Source organism: Epinephelus lanceolatus, chromosome 6 (genome assembly GCF_041903045.1).
Source record: "Epinephelus lanceolatus isolate andai-2023 chromosome 6, ASM4190304v1, whole genome shotgun sequence".
Classification (NCBI taxonomy): Eukaryota; Metazoa; Chordata; class Actinopteri; order Perciformes; family Serranidae; genus Epinephelus; species Epinephelus lanceolatus.
Genome location: NC_135739.1, coordinates 40,417,959 through 40,436,107, shown reverse-complemented (window position 1 = coordinate 40,436,107; position 18,149 = coordinate 40,417,959). Strand labels below are relative to the sequence as shown.

The following is an 18,149-nucleotide window of genomic DNA, read 5'->3' as shown; positions in this document are numbered from 1 at the left end:
ATCAGTTCCGCCTGAGCGTAATGACATTTGGTACGCGAGTGGTGGCACGGCCGTCACGTGATCGTGCTACACCAATAAGGTACCCGCATTTCGTGTCACCATGGTTTCATTCAGCAGAGGAAAACAGACCCGGAAGTCATCAAAAGTGAGCAGAAATTAGCTGAAACAGCGCTATTCACACTCGCCGTGTCCATGAAACACGATGAGACAAATAGACAAAAAGGTGAACTAAGCAAAAATGTCTTAAAACACATTTGATTCAATACCTGAGCATAACCGACGTATTATTACATAGACAACATAGCTGTCCAGTACAGAATACGAGAACACCGGTACGATTAAACGCCGGGGCGATTATTTCCTCATTCATTGCCTCGAGGAGGGACAGCCCTGCAGGCAGGGAGAGAGCAGCTCGCGAGGGCTGAGGGACTGTTTGCGCTTTTACGCACAGGTCGGTGGTGAAGTGGCACACATGACTCGTGCTACAGACAGACGGACGGACGGACAGACAGCCACGTATCTAAAACAGGTAATACATCTGGCTACATCTTTCCCACATCAAATATCCGTGATCACCTACACCCACGTGCGTAAAAGCGCACACAATTCCGTGTCCTCTCACCGTGCATGCTGTGATTTGATGGCCCGGAACTCATTGTAGCCCACTCTTATAACACCCAATAATAATAATTATAATAAGCTACTGTGGACCTATATGCATTGCCTTTTAATGAAATTGCCATTAGAGTTTGCTGAAAAGTAAAGTCCTGAATTCCAAATAGTAGCCCGGGTGTTTATTTCACAAAATCGATTTTGACCCCAGTCATTTAAATGAACCAGGGGCTATTTGCTCAGGGCTTTTATTTTGTTTTGGGGTTTTTTGCACCGACCTGCACCAGGCCGTTATTTGGTTACAGTTCCTGTCCAGTATGTTTTTAGTGCAAAAATACTGTATAATGTAGGGGTGAGTTCGTGTACAAAAATCTCTAAACGTTTAGAGTGGGTAATATTTTTTCATGCACACGGATTTCACCGCTGGGTGGTGCTATTGCATTATACGAGTAAAGCCCCAGTTATCTGAATACCAACCGAATGGGCCATTTAGCTAATGGTTACAGGCCGCCACACCGAAATATCGCCATTCCAATGGTCCGCCATCCCGAATTCTGGTCCCTGAGTCCTGACGGTAAGCTATGGCGAGCCTGTAGAAGCTGTATTTCCCATGTATGTCAGCAATTTTCACCGGGGACACACGCGAGTAACTCAGGCTGACATTACCTGCTTTTCAGCAAACTTCTGTGGTAATTTTATTAAAAGGCATGGCTTATTATTATTATTATATTATTGGGTCTTTTAAGAGTGGGCTACAATGAGTACCGGGCCATCAAATCACAGCATCTGTGGTGAGAGGACACGGAATTGTGTGCGTTTTTACGCAAGCGGGTGTAGGTGATCATGGATATTTGATGTGGGAAAGATGTAGCCAGATGTATTACCTGTTTTAGATACGTGGCTGTCTGTCCGTCCGTCCGTCCGTCCGTAGCACGAGTCATGTGCACCACTTCACCACCGACCTGTGCGTAAAAGCGCAAACAGTCCCTCAGCCCTGCAGGCAAGAAGAGAGCAGCCCTTGCGAGCTGCTCTCTCCCTGCCTGCAGGGCTGTCCCTCCTTGAGGCAATGAATGAGGAAATAATCGCCCCGGCGTTTAATCGTACTGGCGTTTAATACGCAAAATGGGGTCAAACCCCCAGCAGCTATTAGGTGCCCGGCGGCTATATGCCACCGGGCGACTATTTGGAAATATACGGTATGTGACAATAATCATATGTGTATATTAACAGTAGAAGTGTGACTAATGATAACAGCAGAAGCAGGAGGCAGCTGGCAGGACCACGGCAGCTCTTGTAGGCTGAAATCAAGACGATCATATTAACCAGTGCGCAATCATCAGACTTGACAATTATCACGGGAAAACAATCTTTGTTATATCAAGATAACGAGATAATTAATTTGTTATCACGAGAAAACAATCTTTGTTATATCGAGATAGCGAAATAATAAGTCGTTATCACGAGATAACAGTGCACAAAATTTTTTTAAAAAAAATACATGGCCGTTCTCGTATTCCGTACGGAGAGTGTAGAAAAGAGGTGAAGAAACGTGGGCAAGCAGGTTGGAACGGGTGGATAAACGGATAAAGGTGTGATGTGTGATAAAAGAGTACCAGCAAGATTAAAAGGAAAGGTGTACAAGACGGTGGAAAAGCACTGAGGAAAAGACAGGAGGCAGAGCAAGGGGTAGCAGAGATGTAGATGTTGAGGTTCTCTTTGGGAGTGACAGGGATGGATAGGATCAGGAATGAGTACATCAGAGGGACAAGCTCATGTTAGATGTTTTGGAGATAAAGTCAGAGAGGCCAGACTGAGATGGTTTGGACATGTTCAGGGGAGGGATAGTGAATATATCGGTAGAAGGATGCTGAGGTTGGAACTGCCAGGCAAGAGGCCTAGAGGAAGATCAAAGAGGAGATTTATGGATGTAGTGAAAGAGGACATGAAGTCAGTTGGTGTGAAAGAAGAGGATGCAGAGGATAGGGTTAGATGGAGGCAGATGATTCACTATGGCAACCCCTAAAGGGAACAGCCGAAAGAAGAAGAAGATTAAATTTAATCATTAAAAATGGAATCCAGCAGCCTCAAATTCAAGAGGTCATCAGAAAGGTAAAATCCATGACTGAATATACCCGCCGAAGCACAGTGGCCTCTGCTAAACTTCGAGAAATGCAGCTAGAGATGGGACAACCCCAACTACAGCTGAAACAAGATGTTGCTACAAGGTGGAATTCTACCTATTACGTGCTGAAGCTAGTGTTGCACGGTATACTGGTACCAAGGGTAGACCGCAGTACTAAAACACCACGGTAGATATGATACCATAATGTTGGAGTATCGTAGTAGTACAGTACCTCATGGTACCACTACTGTGGGATAAGTTCAAAGTCCAATCGCAAGAGGGTGAGTGTCCATGCGCCGTCCAATAATGGCGTGCACTGGCCACCTGGCACTCAATATGCTGCTGCAGTGGTTTGTTTTCTAGTGACATTTCAGGTATTAGCTGAGCTATTGAGTATCTTTAAGCAGTGAAAGTTATTATTTATTTCTTTTTACTTGTAGGCTAGATTTGTTTATGCTACAGTGATTTGTTTTCCACAGAGCTCTACGGTGCAAGCATTTTACTCACATTTGCGACTAAAATTAGTTTCGTGCGAGCAAAAGAAATCATTCAAGTGCACTCTGTGCGAATACAGATTTCAACCAGCAGCAGAAACGAAAGGAAATCCTGCTGGTTGTGGGTTGAACGGAGGTCACAGACTGGAATACGGCGGAGCACTTTGGCCACCGCAAGATAACGCGGTTTACCGGCGACCGAGAAGCCTGGCTCCAGGTCCAATTATTTCCTCTTCGTTGGTGTCATGACTGCCCAGAAATACCTGAACAGCCGAGCCATGGCAGCACACAGGTATGTGATGTGTCAGAGGAGAAACGAGCCATTCACATTTCTCTCTCTGTGGCAGGTAACGGTCCACAAACCTCACCGCACTGAAGGGACTGTTCTTAACATATCGGAGGAGGGTGGCTGGTTGATTTTTATTGTATTTATTTATTTTATTTTGATGCCCTCTATGTTAATCACTTACTGATGCTGTTTTTGAAGTATGAACAAGTCAATAAGTAATTTATTCCATTGAAATATCATTGATGTATTATCAAAAAATGATTTATCTTTTTATAAATGACAAAAGGCACATCTGCCTAACTTTTGCTGTGGTATCGTGATACTACTCAGAACCGTGATACTTTCACTGGTATCGTACTGTAGGTCCCAAATTTGGTACCGTGACAACACTAATTGAAGCACATCACAGAAGTCAAGGATCTGCTCATCTCCACCCTGGCCCTGGTGAATCCTATAATTAACTCTTGAATGTTAAATTATTGTAATTTTGCACTGTTGTTTAGGCAATTTAAATTCAGTTTTTTATTTGTGAAAAGGCTTCATTTTGAAGAAGAGATGGTTAATTTTTCACAATTTCATAATAATTTTGCACTGTTGAATCTTAATTTACGGTCATTTTGTACTACTGTTTGGTTTATTTGCATTTATTTTGCATGATTAGTTCATTATGTGTGAGTTAGAGAGAGGGAAAAATAAATGTTTTGCCTTTGAGAATTCTTGGTGATGCTGACGTGCTGACGTACTGTGGTAAGCGTGTTTTGTCATTTCTGGTGTTTCTGTGATAGCGTCTCTGTGCTGCTCTAGCGAACTCCTGCCAGCTTGTTTTCTGTTTTTCCTCACTTCAGTTACTACTACTTCACATCTTAACCCACACTAGTTCTGTTTAAGCACTTATAGCTCTCCTCTTTTTAATGACTTTCTTGCTAATCTTAGCTGTTGTTTGCACGTTATTAGCCTTGTTAGCTACATTAGCTTAACAATTAGCAATGACTTCTTCTCCTGCTCTTTCTTGCTCGGTGTGCCAGATGTTCAGTTATGCCTCTGCCTCCTTTAGCGACAGTGGTAAATGTAACAAGTGTAGGTTATTTGCTGCGTTGGAGGGGAGGCTTAGTGAATTGGAAGTGCAGCTCCGCACCATGGAAAATTACTCTGTAGTTGCGGTAGTTAGCCAGCCCCCTGTAGCCGGCGCAGAACCACATAGCATAGCCCCTTCTAGCGGTCCCCCGGTAACCCCCGTGCAGCCGGGAGGCTGGGTAACTGTCCGGGAGAAGTGTAGTACCAAGCCGAAGCCCACGGTTCAGCACCAGCCTGTTCGTGTTTCCAACTGTTTTTCCCCACTCAGCAACCGACCCGCTGAGGAGAAAACTCTGGTCATTGGCAGCTCTATTTTGAGAAACGTGAAGTTAGCAGCACCAGCGGCCATAGTCAAATGTATCCCTGGCGCCAGAGTGGACGACACTGAGTCAAATTTAAAAATGCTGGCTAAGGCTAAACGTAGATTTAATAAGATTGTTATTCATGTCAGCGGCAATGACACCCGGTTACACCAATCAGAGGTCACAAAAATTAATGTTGCTTCAGTGTGTGAATTTGCTAAAACTATGTCGGACTCCATAGTTTTCTCTGGACCCCTCCCAAATCTGACCACTGATGAGATGTTTAGCCGCATGTCATCATTTAATTGCTGGCTGTCCAGGTAGTGTCCAGCAAATCATGTGGGTTTTGTTAATCATTGGCAAACTTTCTGGGAAAAACCTGGTCTGATTAGGAGAGACGGCATTCATCCCACTTTGAATGGAGCTGCTCTCATATCTAGAAACCTGGCCATGTTTATTAGTAATTCAAAACCCTGACAACCCAGAGTTGAGACCAGGAATCAGAGATGCAGTCTCACACACTTCTGTGAGCTTCTAGTGTAGTTACCCACCCATAGTTTTATACAAACAGTGCCTAAATTATCTAAACCTAAAATTAAACAAAGAGGAGTTGTGCATAACAACCTAATAAAAATTAAAACCTCTTCTGTGACAGAAAGACAAAACAGGAGAATTAAATGTGGACTGTTAAATATAAGGTCTCTACCATCTAAAGAATCAGAATCAGAATCAGAAATACTTTATTGATCCCCGAGGGGAAATTATTTGCGTTACAGGTGCTCCTTGCAAGAGTGGAAAGATAAGTGAAAATATAAAAAATTTAACAAGAGTATTTACAAATATATAGTTCAAATAAACAGGATTATTAACAAAAAATGAAAGTAAAAGAAAATATATATATATATATATATATATATATATATATGTATATATTGTAACCTAAACAAGATCATTTACACAATATATATAGTAATCTAAATAGATAATACACAGAATATATACAGTCAAGGTTTGACTGTTTGTTGACATTCATAATGAATCATCCTTACGTACCAAAGTTTGTTTTGGAGTTCCGCAAGGTTCTGTGCTCGGACCAATCCTATTTACTCTATATATGCTTCCTTTAGGTAACATCATTAGAAATCACTCTATAAATTTCCATTGTTATGTGGATGATACTCAGTTGTATTTATCGATGAAGCCAGAAGAAAGTAATCAATTAACTAAACTCCATAACTGCCTTAAAGACATAAAAACTTGGATGAGCACCAATTTCCTGATGTTAAATTCAGACAAAACTGAAGTTATTGTTCTTGGCCCCAAACAACTCAGAGACTCTTTATCTGATGACATAGTTTCTCTAGGTGGCATTGCTCTGGCCTCTAGCATACCGTAAGAAACCTCGGAGTAATATTTGATCAAGATTTGTCTTTTAATTCTCATTTAAAACAAACCTCACGGACTGCATTTTTTCATCTGTGTAATATTGCGAAAATTAGGCCTATCCTGACCTGAAAACATGCAGAAAAATTGGTCCACGCTTTTGTTACCTCTAGGCTGGATTACTGTAACTCTCTATTATCAGGTAGCTCTAGTAAGTCCTTAAAAACTCTCCAGCTAATTCAGAATGCAGCAGCACGTGTACTAACAGGAACTAAGAAACGAGATCATACTTCTCCTGTTTTAGCTTCTCTGCACTGGCTCCCTGTAAAATCCAGAATTGAATTTAAATCCTACTGTTAACTTATAAAGCTCTAAATGGTCAAGCTCCATCATATCTTAGTGAGCTCATAGTGCCATATTATCCCACCAGAACACTGTGCTCTGAGAACGCAGGGTTACTCGTGGTCCCTAAAGTCTCCAAAGGTAGATCAGGAGCTAGAGCCTTCAGCTATCAGGCTCCTCTCCTGTGGAATCATCTTCCTGTTACGGTCCGGGAGGCAGACACCGTCTCCACATTTAAGACTAGATTTAAGACTTTCCTCTTTGATAAAGCTTATAGTTAGGGCCGGCTCAGGCTTGCCCTGTACCAGCCCCTAGTTAGGCTGACTTAGGCCTAATCTGCCGGAGGACCCCCCTATAATACACCGGGCACCTTCTCTCCTTCTCTCTCTCTCTCTCGTATCCTATTACTGCATCTTGCTAACTCGGCCATTCTGGATGTCACTAACTCAGCTTCTTCTCCGGAGCCTTTGTGCTCCACTGTCTCTCAGATTAACTCATATCGCAGCGGTGCCTGGACAGCGTGACATGTGTGGTTGTGCTGCTGCCGTGGTCCTGCCAGATGCCTCCTGCTGCTGCTGCCATCATTAGTCAATAGTCATACTTCTACTGTTATTATACACATATGACTATTGTCACACATGTATACTGCCAGATATTAATACATACTTTCAACATATTGTACCACAGTAGCCAGAACTATAACTATAATATTATTACTTTCAATAATGTTGTTGTAACCTACTGTCATTACCTGCATCTCTCTCTCTCTCTCTCTCTCTCTCTCTCTCTCTCTCTGTCTCATTGTGTCATGCGGATTACTGTTAATTTATTATGTTGATCTGTTCTGTACGACATCTATTGCACGTCTGTCCGTCCTGGAAGAGGGATCCCTCCTCAGTTGCTCTTCCTGAGGTTTCTACCGTTTTTTTTCCCCGTTAAAGGGGTTTTTTTGGGGAGTTTTTCCTTATCCGCTGCGAGGGTCATAAGGACAGAGGGATGTCGTATGCTGTAAAGCCCTGTGAGGCAAATTGTGATTTGTGATATTGGGCTTTATAAATAAAATTAATTGATTGATTGATTGATTGATTGAAGGTGAAATGGGGTTATTGCACAAGTTAAATTAAACTATTGCACATGTTGACAGTGGGCGAAATAGTCTCAGGGCCATTCAGAGGGAGGAGTTGTACAGTTTGATGGCCACAGGCAGGAATGATTTCCTGTGGCGCTCAGTGGTACATTTAGGTGGTATGAGTCTCCCACTGAAAGTACTCTTGTGCCTGACCAGCACATGGTGGAGTGGGTGTGAGACATTGTCCAAGATAGTTCGTAGCTTGGACAGCATCCTCCTCTCTGACACCACCATCAGAGAGTCACACTCTGTTCCCGTGATGTCACTGGCCTTGCGGATCAGTTTGTTGAGTCTGTTAGTGTCCACCACCCTCAGCCTGCTGCCCCAGCACACAACAGCATAGAGCATAGCACTGGCCACCACAGACTCATAGAAAATCCTGAGCATAGTCCAGCAGATGTTGAAGGACCTCAGTCGCCTCAGAAAATAGAGACGGCTCTGGTCCTTCCTGTAGAGAGCGTCAGTGTTCTTAGCCCAGTCCAATTTATCGTCCATGTGTACCCCCAGGTACTTATAGCTCTCCACAATGTCCAGACTGACCTCCTGGATGGAAACAGGGGTCACCGGTGTCTTGGTCCTCCTCAGATCCACAGCCAGTTCCTTTGTTTTTGCCACGTTGAGCTGCAGATGGTTCTGCTCACACCATGTGACAAAGTTATCCAAAACAGCCCTGTACTCATCATCATCACCCTTGGTGATACATCCAACTATAGCAGAGTCATCAGAAAACTTCTGAAGATGGCAGGTCTCAGTGCAATAGCTGAAGTCCGTGGTGTAGAGGGTGAAGAGGAAGGGAGAGAGGACAGTCCCCTGCGGGGTCCCGGTATTGCTGACCACTCTGTCTGACACACAGCGTTGCAAGCGCACATACTGTGGTCTGCCAGTCAAGTAGTCTACAATCCAGGACACCAGGGGGGCATCCACCTGCATTGCTGTCAGCTTGCCACCCAGTAGAGCTGGACGGATGGTGTTGAACGCACTAGAGAAATCAAAAAACATGACCCTCACTGTGCTCGCCGGCTCGTCCAGGTGGGCGTAGACGCGGTTGAGCAGGTAGATGATGGCGTCCTCAACTCCAAGTCGGGGCTGATAGACGAACTGGAGGGGGTTCAAAAGTGGCTTGACCATGGGCCGGAGCTGCTCCAAGACGAGTCTCTCCAGGGTCTTCATGATGTGGGAGATCAATGCCACGGGTCTGTAGTCGTTGGAGCCACTGGGACGCGACGTCTTTGGCACAGGAACGAGGCAGGATGTCTTCCACAGCATGGGGACCCTCTGGAGACAGGCTCATATTGAAGACATGCTGAAGTACTCCACATAGCTGGGGGGCATAGGCTTTGAGCACTCTGGGGCTGACACCATCAGGGCCTGCAGCCTTATTTGAGTGGAGTCTCATCAGCTGTCTTCTCACATGGTCAGCAGTGAAGCACATTGTGGAGGTGACGACACGTGGGGGAGGGGTGTAGTCCTCATGATGGAGAGTGCAGTCAGTCTGGCCACGGGGGGAAGAGGTGTGAGGAGGGCTCACGCAGGAGGCTGTTGGGGTGTGAGAGAGAGGAGGGTGGAGTGGGTGATGGTTGTCCAAGACAGACAGCAGAAGAGTTGCGGGGGGGATGGGCAGGGCCAGCAGTTTCAAATCTGTTAAAAAACAGATTCAGTTCATTGCCCCTGTCCACGCTGCCTTCAACTCCTCTGTTGTTGTTGGTCCTGAAGCCAGTGATGGTCCTCATTCCACTCCAGACCTCTCTCATATTGTTCTGCTGGAGTTTCCTCTCCAGCTTCCTCCTGTACCTCTCCTTAGCCTCCCTTATCTTCATTTTCAGCTCCCCCTGTATTGTTCTCACCTCCTCCCTGTTACCAGCTCTGAAGGCCCTCTTCTTTGTGTTGAGAATGGCTTTGATGTCCTTTGTTACCCACTGTTTGTAATTTGGATAACAATGGACTGGGACAGTGTAGTTCACACAGAAGCTGATGTAGTCCGTGATGCATTCTGTGAGCCCATCAATGTCCTCCCCATGTGTCTCACAGAGTGCCTGCCAGTCTGTCACCCCAAAACAGCCCTGCAGTGTCTCATAAGCCTCCTCCGACCATCTCCTCACTGTCCTCATGGTCGCAGGCTGGCTCCTAACTAGTGGTACATAGCAGGGGTTGAGGTGCACCAGGTTGTGGTCTGGCCTACCCAGAGGGGGGAGGGGGGAGCAGTGTTAGTAAACGAATTAATATCAGATAATCATATTGATTTACTCAGCCTCACTGAAACCTGGCTGTGTCAAGATGAATATGTCAGTCTAAATGAATCCACTTCTCCCAATCATAATAATACCCACATTCCGCAAGGCAGTGGCCGAGGAGGGGGAGTTGCAGCCATTTTTAACTCTAGTCTGTTAATTAGCCCTAAACCTAAACTAGATTATAATTCCTTTGAAAGCCTTGTTCTTAGTCTTTTACATCCGACTTGGAAAACCTCGCAGCCACTTTTTTTTGTTATAGCGTACTGTGCTGTGTACTGGCCCGTATTCTGAATTTGTATCTGAATTCTCAGAGTTTTTATCCAGTTGAGTTCTTAAATCAAATAAAGTTATTATTGTAGGTGATTTTAACATTCATGTTGATGTTGATAATGACTCCTTCGCTTCTGCGTTTATCTCATTATTAGACTCCATTGGCTTCAGTCAGGGTTTACATAAACCCACTCACTGTTTTAACCATACCCTCGATCTAGTTCTGACGTATGGAATTGAAATTGATAACCTTACAGTCTTTCCACAGAATCCCTCTCTATCAGACCATTATTTAATAACTTTTGATTTCTTTTTACTTGATTACACTCCACTCAGCAACAGTTACTATACTAGATGTTTATCAGATAGTGCAGTCGCAAAATTCAAGGCAAAGATTCCATCAACGTTAAATTTAATACCATGTCCTTCTGTAACAGAGGTTTCCTGTACCGACTTTAAACTCTCCCGAATTGATCATGTTGTCGATAGCGCTGCAGGCTCGCTGCGAACAACACTCAACTCTGTAGCACCTCTTAAAAAGAAGTTAACAAAGCAAAGAAATTTCGTTCCTTGGTATAACTCTCAAACCCGAAAATTAAAACAAATACCGCGAAAATGTGAAAGGAATTAACCAAACTGGAAGAATCTCATTTAATCTGGGCAGACAGTCTCAAAACGTATAAGAGGGGCCTCTGCAATGCCAGAGCAAACTATTACTCCGCATTAATAGAAGAAAATAAGAAAAACCCCAGGTTTCTTTTCAGCACTATAGCCAGGCTGACTTAGAGTCACAGCTCTATTGAGCCTTGTATTCCTTAGCAGTAATGATTTTATGAGCTTTTTTAATGACAAAATTCTATTAGAGGCAAAATTCATGACCTCCTGCCCTCAAACGGAACCAATCTGCCCTCAAACACAGCTGTAAGACCTAATATATATCTGGATAGCTTTTCCCCATTTTCTCTTCAACAACTGACTGCAATGATTTCATCATCTGAATCATCAACGTGTCTTTTAGACCCCATCCCAACTAGGCTACGTAAGGAAGTCTTACCTTTAGTTAACACTCACATATAAGACATATAAGATAAATATATCTTTATTAACAGGCTATGTACCACAGTCCTTTAAGGTAGCTGTAATTAAACCTTTTCTAAAAAAGCCCACCGTGGATCCTGAGGTGTTAGCCAACTATAGACCAATTGGAGAAAGTAGTCGCAGACCAGCTGTGTGATTTTCTCCATGATAGTAATTTATTTGAGGAATTTCAGTCAGGATTTAGAGTACATTTAGCACTGAGACAGCACTAGTTAAGATTACAAATGACCTTCTGATTGCTTCAGACAAAAGACTCATCTCTGTACTTGTTTATTAGATCTTAGTGCGGCATTTGACACAATTGACCATCAAATTCTGCTACAGAGCCTGGATCATTTAATTGGCCTAAAAGGTTCTGCACTAAGCTGATATAAATCTTATTTATCTGATCGTTTTCAGTTCATTCATTTTAATGAGGAATCATCTCTACGTACTAAAGTTTGTTTTGGAGTTCCACAAGGTTCTGTGCTCGGACCAATCCTATTCACTCTATATATGCTTCCCTTAGGTAACATCATTAGAAATCACTCTGTAAACTTCCATTGTTAGGCGGATCATACACAATTATATTTATCGATGAAGCCAGAAGAAACTGATCAATTAACTAAACTTCAAAAAAGCCTTAAAGACATAAAAACCTGGATGAGCACCAATTTCCTTATGTTAAATTCAGACAAAACTGAAGTTATTGTTCTTGGCCCCAAACAACTCAGAGACTCTTTATCTGATGATATAGTTTCTCTGGATGGCCTTGCTCTGGCCTCTAGCACTACCGTAAGAAACCTCGGAGTAACATTTCACCAAGATTTGTTTTTTAATTCCCATTTAAAACAAACCTCACGGACTGCATTTTTTCATCTGCGTAATATTGCAGAAATTAGGCCTATCCTGACCCAAAAAGATGCAGAAAAATTGGTCCACGTTTTTGTTACCTCTAGGCTGGATTACTGTAACTCCCTATTATCAGGTCGCTCTAATAAGTCTTTAAAAACGCTCCAGCTAATTCAGAATGCAGCGGCACGTGTACTAACAGGAACTAAGAAACGAGATCATGTTTCTCCTGTTTTAGCTTCTCTGCACTGGCTCCCTGTAAAATCCAGAATTGAATTTAAAATCCTACTGTTAACTTACAAAGCTTTAAATGGTCAGGCTCTGTCATTTCTTAGAGAGCTCATAGTGCCCTATTATCCCACCAGAACACTGTGCTCTGAGAATGCAGGGTTACTCATGGTCCCTAAAGTCTCCAAAAGTAGATCAGGAGCTAGAGCCTTCAGCTATCAGGCTCCTCTCCTGTGGAATCATCTTCCTGTTGCAGTCCGGGAGGCAGACACCGTCTCCACATTTAAGACTAGACTTAAGACTTTCCTTTTTGATAAAGCTCATAGTTAGGGCTGGCTCAAGCTTCCCTTGTACCAACCCCTAGTGAGGCGGACTTAGGCCTAGTCTGCCAGGGTCCTCCTGTAATACACAGAGCACCTTCTCTCTCTCTCTCTCTCTCTCTCTCTCTCTCTCTTGTCCTGATCCCAGCAGAATGATGCTTCCAGGGTGGATTTCAGGAACAAAATGTAATAAAACTTTTAAAGTGGTCAAATATATATTTATATAAGTGTCTTTATATTTTGCACTTGATTCGTTTACCATTTACCATGATAAAGAAGACAAAGCATTAGACAAAAAAGGATGTCCCCACAAAATAATCTCACAAATAGCTGAAAAAGAAAAAAAAATCAAAGATCTTTGTTTTGTTGTCTTTGACGTACCTGTGTTGATAAGTGCTAATTGCAGTGTTCTGTTGGCAGACTGCCTACATTGTGATATGTAGTCCCATTTAGAGCAGTGGTGTCCGGATTAGGCAATCTTGAAAAGTCTGTATCTGGATCAGGGAGATCCAATCCAATGTTCGAATGATTTCAAAATTTGGACCATTCTGATCCAGAATAAATTTTTTGAAGAAGTGGGCCTTGATTCAACATCAATTTTATTTACAGTAATTGTGGCTAAATATTAGCGCAGAGAGAAAAAAAAAAGCCTCATACTCTGGGATTGACCTCAGTGCTGGTAGGCTACTCTCTCTGAGCTAAGTTAGCCACATCCAAAGAAACTCTAGTTCTCTAACTTTATTATTCATTCATTTATTGTCATAATTATGTGACCCCCATGCAGAAAATCACCTAAAGTCAGTCTGATGGCATATGCGTGTTTGTAGAAAAATTAAAATTTAGGCCCAAACATAATGTGTGCAGGCAGCACCATTTTTTTTGCCTTGACACAAAGTATGGTCTTTGTGCACTCAATAACCTTATTTACTTTACCTTAAAGCCACTGAAAACTACAAGACTTCCAAAATCTCAACATTGTTTACACGCTGACATCATTTGTGTCGATGCGCAAGTGACAAGTGATCTCATGTGCACTTATTACAACATTATACCAGATCTGCGGCTAGAGCAAATGATGTGTGTGGTCACCTCACTCCTTCTCTGCCCCCTGTCCCCTGTTGCAATTTCATTGGATACAGCTCATATCCTGTCTCAAACCTATCACCAAGATGCAGCAACTACAAGCACATCCTGTTTTAGGATGCACTAAAATCAAACAGGTTGGTAAACTGTTGTATTGTCCCAGACAGCTCACAACAAAGTCAAAAGCTAGACGACCCGTGTTGACAAGTCATGTTGTCTGCATTAGGCTTAATTTAGTATTTTGTCCCCTGAAATTATCACTCAGTACGTTTGCATGCACAGTTAAGTGGAGCTACAGTTACAGCTCGACTGGGCCATTTAACTGGACTACTGTCCTTGTCCCAGTATACAAGCATGGGAGGGGAATCGATGTAATGATAGAAGTATATCAGACTCCATTACAATAAGTGGCGATATGCCCCCTTTCAGCTTGTTAGTATTGGACCTTTTCTGGTTGACCTATTACGTCACAGACCAAACAATCGCCGTTCTGTGTTTTCCTCCCATCCATGTATTTTAAAATGTTTAACTCTTTCAGCTGACAAAGCATGAACTGTGTCTCCTGGTCCATCCAAAAATGCAGAGGTCTGACTGTAGATTTTACTTTGTTGTTACCAGCTTCTACTTCTATTATGCAATAACGCTTAATGCTATTTGATTTCCAGGTCAAAACCCGGGACAGGAACTGTGGAGTATATGCAGAGTGCCGAGTCAGTTTGGGTCTGACTGCCTGTATACATGCAGGAGTAATTCGACTCTCAATCACATTGTCTGGGTGTGTTAGTTTGAATTTGAGAAATCTGATTTAGTACAGTTGCAATTGGACTAATACGTTTACATGTATTTTAAAAGTTTTAAATAGTTAAACTAACACAATAAGTCCATTTTCTTAAATGTCATGTAAATGTACTGAGTATGTAAAATTAATTTAACAAATAAGTGTGTTCTGCAGAAGGGTGGCAAATGTATCTCTGAGTGACAAATGGTCAAATTTTGATGATTATTTGAAGTAAAATATGGCAGATGTTTACCTCTCACATTTACTGAAAGGGGTTAGTCATGACTGTGTGATTGCTGTTTATCAATGTTAATTATTGCTCAGTGTATATCTGTCCATGTATCTGTGTATGTTCGTGGGTCTGTGCTTGCATGTGTGCATTTTGTGCATCTGTGTGTATTTTCTAGGGCTGTATTCAACCCAAAAAAAACTCGGTTGAATTAAATTCTACCTACTCTTCAACCAATTGGTTGATGGGGGAGAAAGATTTTAACGTTATCTCTAGATTAGCTAAATCGCCACAGTGCACTAAGTGCGCTCTACCTGGTAGTGTTGTGTGTCCATCAAAGCATTTTTTTCCTGTTGCAGGACTCGACATTAACACTTTCCCAGGGCAAGTAAATTCTCTGTTCAGGCAAGTGGAGTGCCCTGAGAGAAAAATAAATGTGATGTCCATGGTAATATAAAATGAAAATAAACTGTGCTCTGTATCACTGGGAGCGTCCACCTGAGCTGCATGCACAAGTCCATCTCACCACCAAGAACTAAACAGGACTGATAATAGAACGGAACAGCTGAAGGCTCAAGAGCCCATGAGAGTCAAGCAGGCAGATGGTTATGAGTTGAATTGCAGAAGAGGATCTCAGAGAACAGGAGGGTGTGTAGATATGAAGGAGTTCAGATAGGTAGGAAGGGGCTTGATTATGAAGGGCCTTAAAGGTGAGAAGCAGAATCTTGAAATTAATGTGATTTCAAGATTAACAGAAAGCCAGTGAAGTTGCTGGAGAACAGGAGTGATATGATCTATGGAGGAGGTTCTAGTAATAATATGGGCGGCTGAATTCTGGACCAATTGAAGTTTATGAAGACACTTGAGAGGGGGACCAAAGAGGACAGAATTGCAATAATCAAGAGGGGATGTAACCAAAGAGTGAACAAGGATAGCAGCTCTGTGAGGTGTAACTGACAGGCAAAGACGATGAATATTATGTAGATGAAAGTATGCAGACCACGCAACATTATTGATGTTTACGTTTAAAAATGAGAGTTGAAAAATGTTTAACTTTGGGTAAAACGCTGCGCTTGTCACTGTCACTAGCCATCCATTCACAGTGGAGAAGGGCTGGGACAAATACCACAAAGACCAACCGTCACAGACGACAAATACAGGTGCTGAACAAAGGCTTTGGTGGACACCGGCAACTGAGCATACTGACCAACTAATCGACCAACTGAACAGAAGTGTACAGCCCTGGTATATTCATAAGCTTTCTGTCTTTGTTTCTTTTGTCTGTGTGTGCAAGTCTCTGAGCTTGTCTTCATGTATATTGTGCGTGTTTTCCGTGTGTATGCGTTTGCAGGAATTCTCCCTGCTTTATGAAGAGGCCAGTTTCTTCCAGCTGGCTCCTCTGCAGGCTGAGCTGGAGCGCTGGAGGACTGAGCAGGAATGCGGGGGTGTGTGTCTGGAGTGTGAGTGTGTCATGATTCATGTGGCACCAGAGCTTGGTGAGAGGATCAGCGTGAGCGCCCAACAGGCTGTGATCGAGGAGGTTTTTCCCGAGGTCAGAGACATCATGTCCAGTTCCTTGAACACCAGCTGGAGTGAGGACTCAACACACATCATTCGCTTCCCACTCAACAGCTACTGCCACCTCAACTCTATCCAGGTACAAAACACACAGTTTGAATTTCAAACCCTTCAACACCTATTAGCATATTCCAAACTGCAATTACCGCCCCGTAGTTGTATGCCTCTATGCATCAGTCAAGTTTCTCTTAGAGTTTACATCCATGTCTGAATGCTTCACACCCATTGTCCCCCCGACAGCACAAAAGATCTATACAATCAACACAGCTTCAAGATTAGTGTTACCAATTTAGTATCTGACCAAATGTCTCCCCTTCTGTTCTTGAGTTATGATATTGAATAATGGCCAGAAAGGTGTTAAATGCAGAACACTACGATGACACAGTGAAGCTAACCTTTAATGTTTTGGATATAAAATAATCATTGTATCCTCTTGAGCATTTGTGTGAAGTTTTGTCATAATTAGCGTAAAAATTCTTGCGTTCGAATAAAGTCCCTCCAGGTACTCTGGCGATATCTCACTCACAAGAATGAGACGAATGCATGACGTTTATGCCAAATTTGAGGCAATGCCTTCAAGGTGTTCTTAATATATAGTGTTCTCAAGAATGAGATGTATGCAAGGTTACAGTGACGTTGACCTTTGACCTTTGACCACTAAATTCTGATCAGTGTCAAATTTGCAGAAACTCCCTCCAGGTGCTGTGGAGTTATCCAGTTCTCAAAAGTGAGACATATGCAAGGTCACAGTGATCTTGACCTTTGACAAACAAAATAGGTCTATTTCACAGATCGCGAGCAGGAAACTGATGTAGGGAAAATCTGCATCCGGTTAACTTAACTTTTGGGTAGAAACAATGGCGGAGTCAAGAAGCAGTCAGACGTGTAGCATACCTTTTTGCTCAAATTCGAAGAAAAAACAACGATAGGCCTATTTGTCATTTCACGGCTTTCCAACAGACGAGGATCTAAGACGGAGATGGATTTTGTCAATAAGAAGAAATCAAGGAGTGGGATTTACCATGAAGAGAGGCAACACTTGTGTGTGCCCTGTACTTTAAGGAGGAAGAAGTCTTGGCCCACCCAGAGTCTGGTAGGAAATGTTCGAAACCTCAGGCTGTACCGTCAAGATTTCAGTGGATTTACTGGGGAGAATGTAAACAGTGCCAGACTCAAACGGCCGGAAGAAGTGGTTGTAATGTGGAGGAAACATCATGTTCCTTCTGCAGTGATGGTGCAGGAACATGACTACAACTGTCATCCTCCTTCGGGTGAGTGTAGCATGTTGCTAACGACTTGGATAAATACAGTAGCCACACGTAGTCACAATGAGTCAATATCAGTTTCAGTTATTAATCTGTAAAAAGATAATTACCTAAGATACCGTTACACACTTGACAACCTAATGTTGTGGAATAAAAATCTATGTCTAGCATATGTTAACAGTTCCCCAGTCTTAACGTTAGCTTGACTCCAAGCAAGCGTCTTGTGCCAGAAGTTATGGGAATGACTGTAGTTTTGTCAGTGTTTAACGTTACGTGCTAATAAAGTGTCTGTCGTAACGACACGTTTCGAGTTTTTGATAATGACACGACAGGGCATCTAACTCCTTGAATAGATGTAAAAAAAGTTTAATAGAAGCTTTCCAGTCTTAACATTAGCTTGGCTATGAACATGAGCATACAGCATTATGACTATGGTTTTGTCCATTTATACATGTTAGTAAGGTGACTGTCGTAACATTATCTCTCCAGTA

At 42.7% G+C, this 18,149-nt stretch overlaps 2 protein-coding genes across 8 annotated transcripts in view; both read left to right on the top strand.

Moving 5' to 3' along the window:
- Window positions 1-18,149, top strand: part of LOC117270924 (BTB/POZ domain-containing protein KCTD1-like) — an 84,114-nt gene that overhangs the window by 53,308 nt on the left and 12,657 nt on the right. For 3 of the 7 annotated variants that reach the window (XR_013491732.1, XR_013491731.1, XR_013491730.1), the window contains exons 4-5: window positions 16,167-16,472; window positions 17,354-17,664. Coding sequence is in view for 4 of the 7 variants with exons in the window: in XM_033648937.2 (XP_033504828.1) it covers window positions 16,167-16,472; window positions 17,354-17,365 (318 nt within the window). In the remaining 3 variants the exon portion in view is untranslated. Of the gene's footprint in view, window positions 1-15,904; window positions 16,105-16,166; window positions 16,473-17,353; window positions 18,011-18,149 lie in introns of those variants that run through there. The other 4 variants (XM_033648935.2, XM_078169063.1, XM_033648937.2 and 1 more) reach the window with 3 other exon arrangements.
- LOC144463755 (uncharacterized) lies at window positions 4,078-5,296 on the top strand. The gene has a single exon (XM_078169153.1). The coding sequence runs from the start codon at window positions 4,504-4,506 to the stop codon at window positions 5,215-5,217; it is 714 nt and encodes a 237-aa protein (XP_078025279.1). The 5' UTR covers window positions 4,078-4,503; the 3' UTR covers window positions 5,218-5,296.

What these genes read in the sequence shown, in the direction of transcription:
- LOC144463755 (XM_078169153.1), top strand. Translation starts at nt 4,504, where the DNA reads ATGACTTCTTCTCCTGCTCTTTCTTGCTCGGTGTGCCAGATGTTCAGT.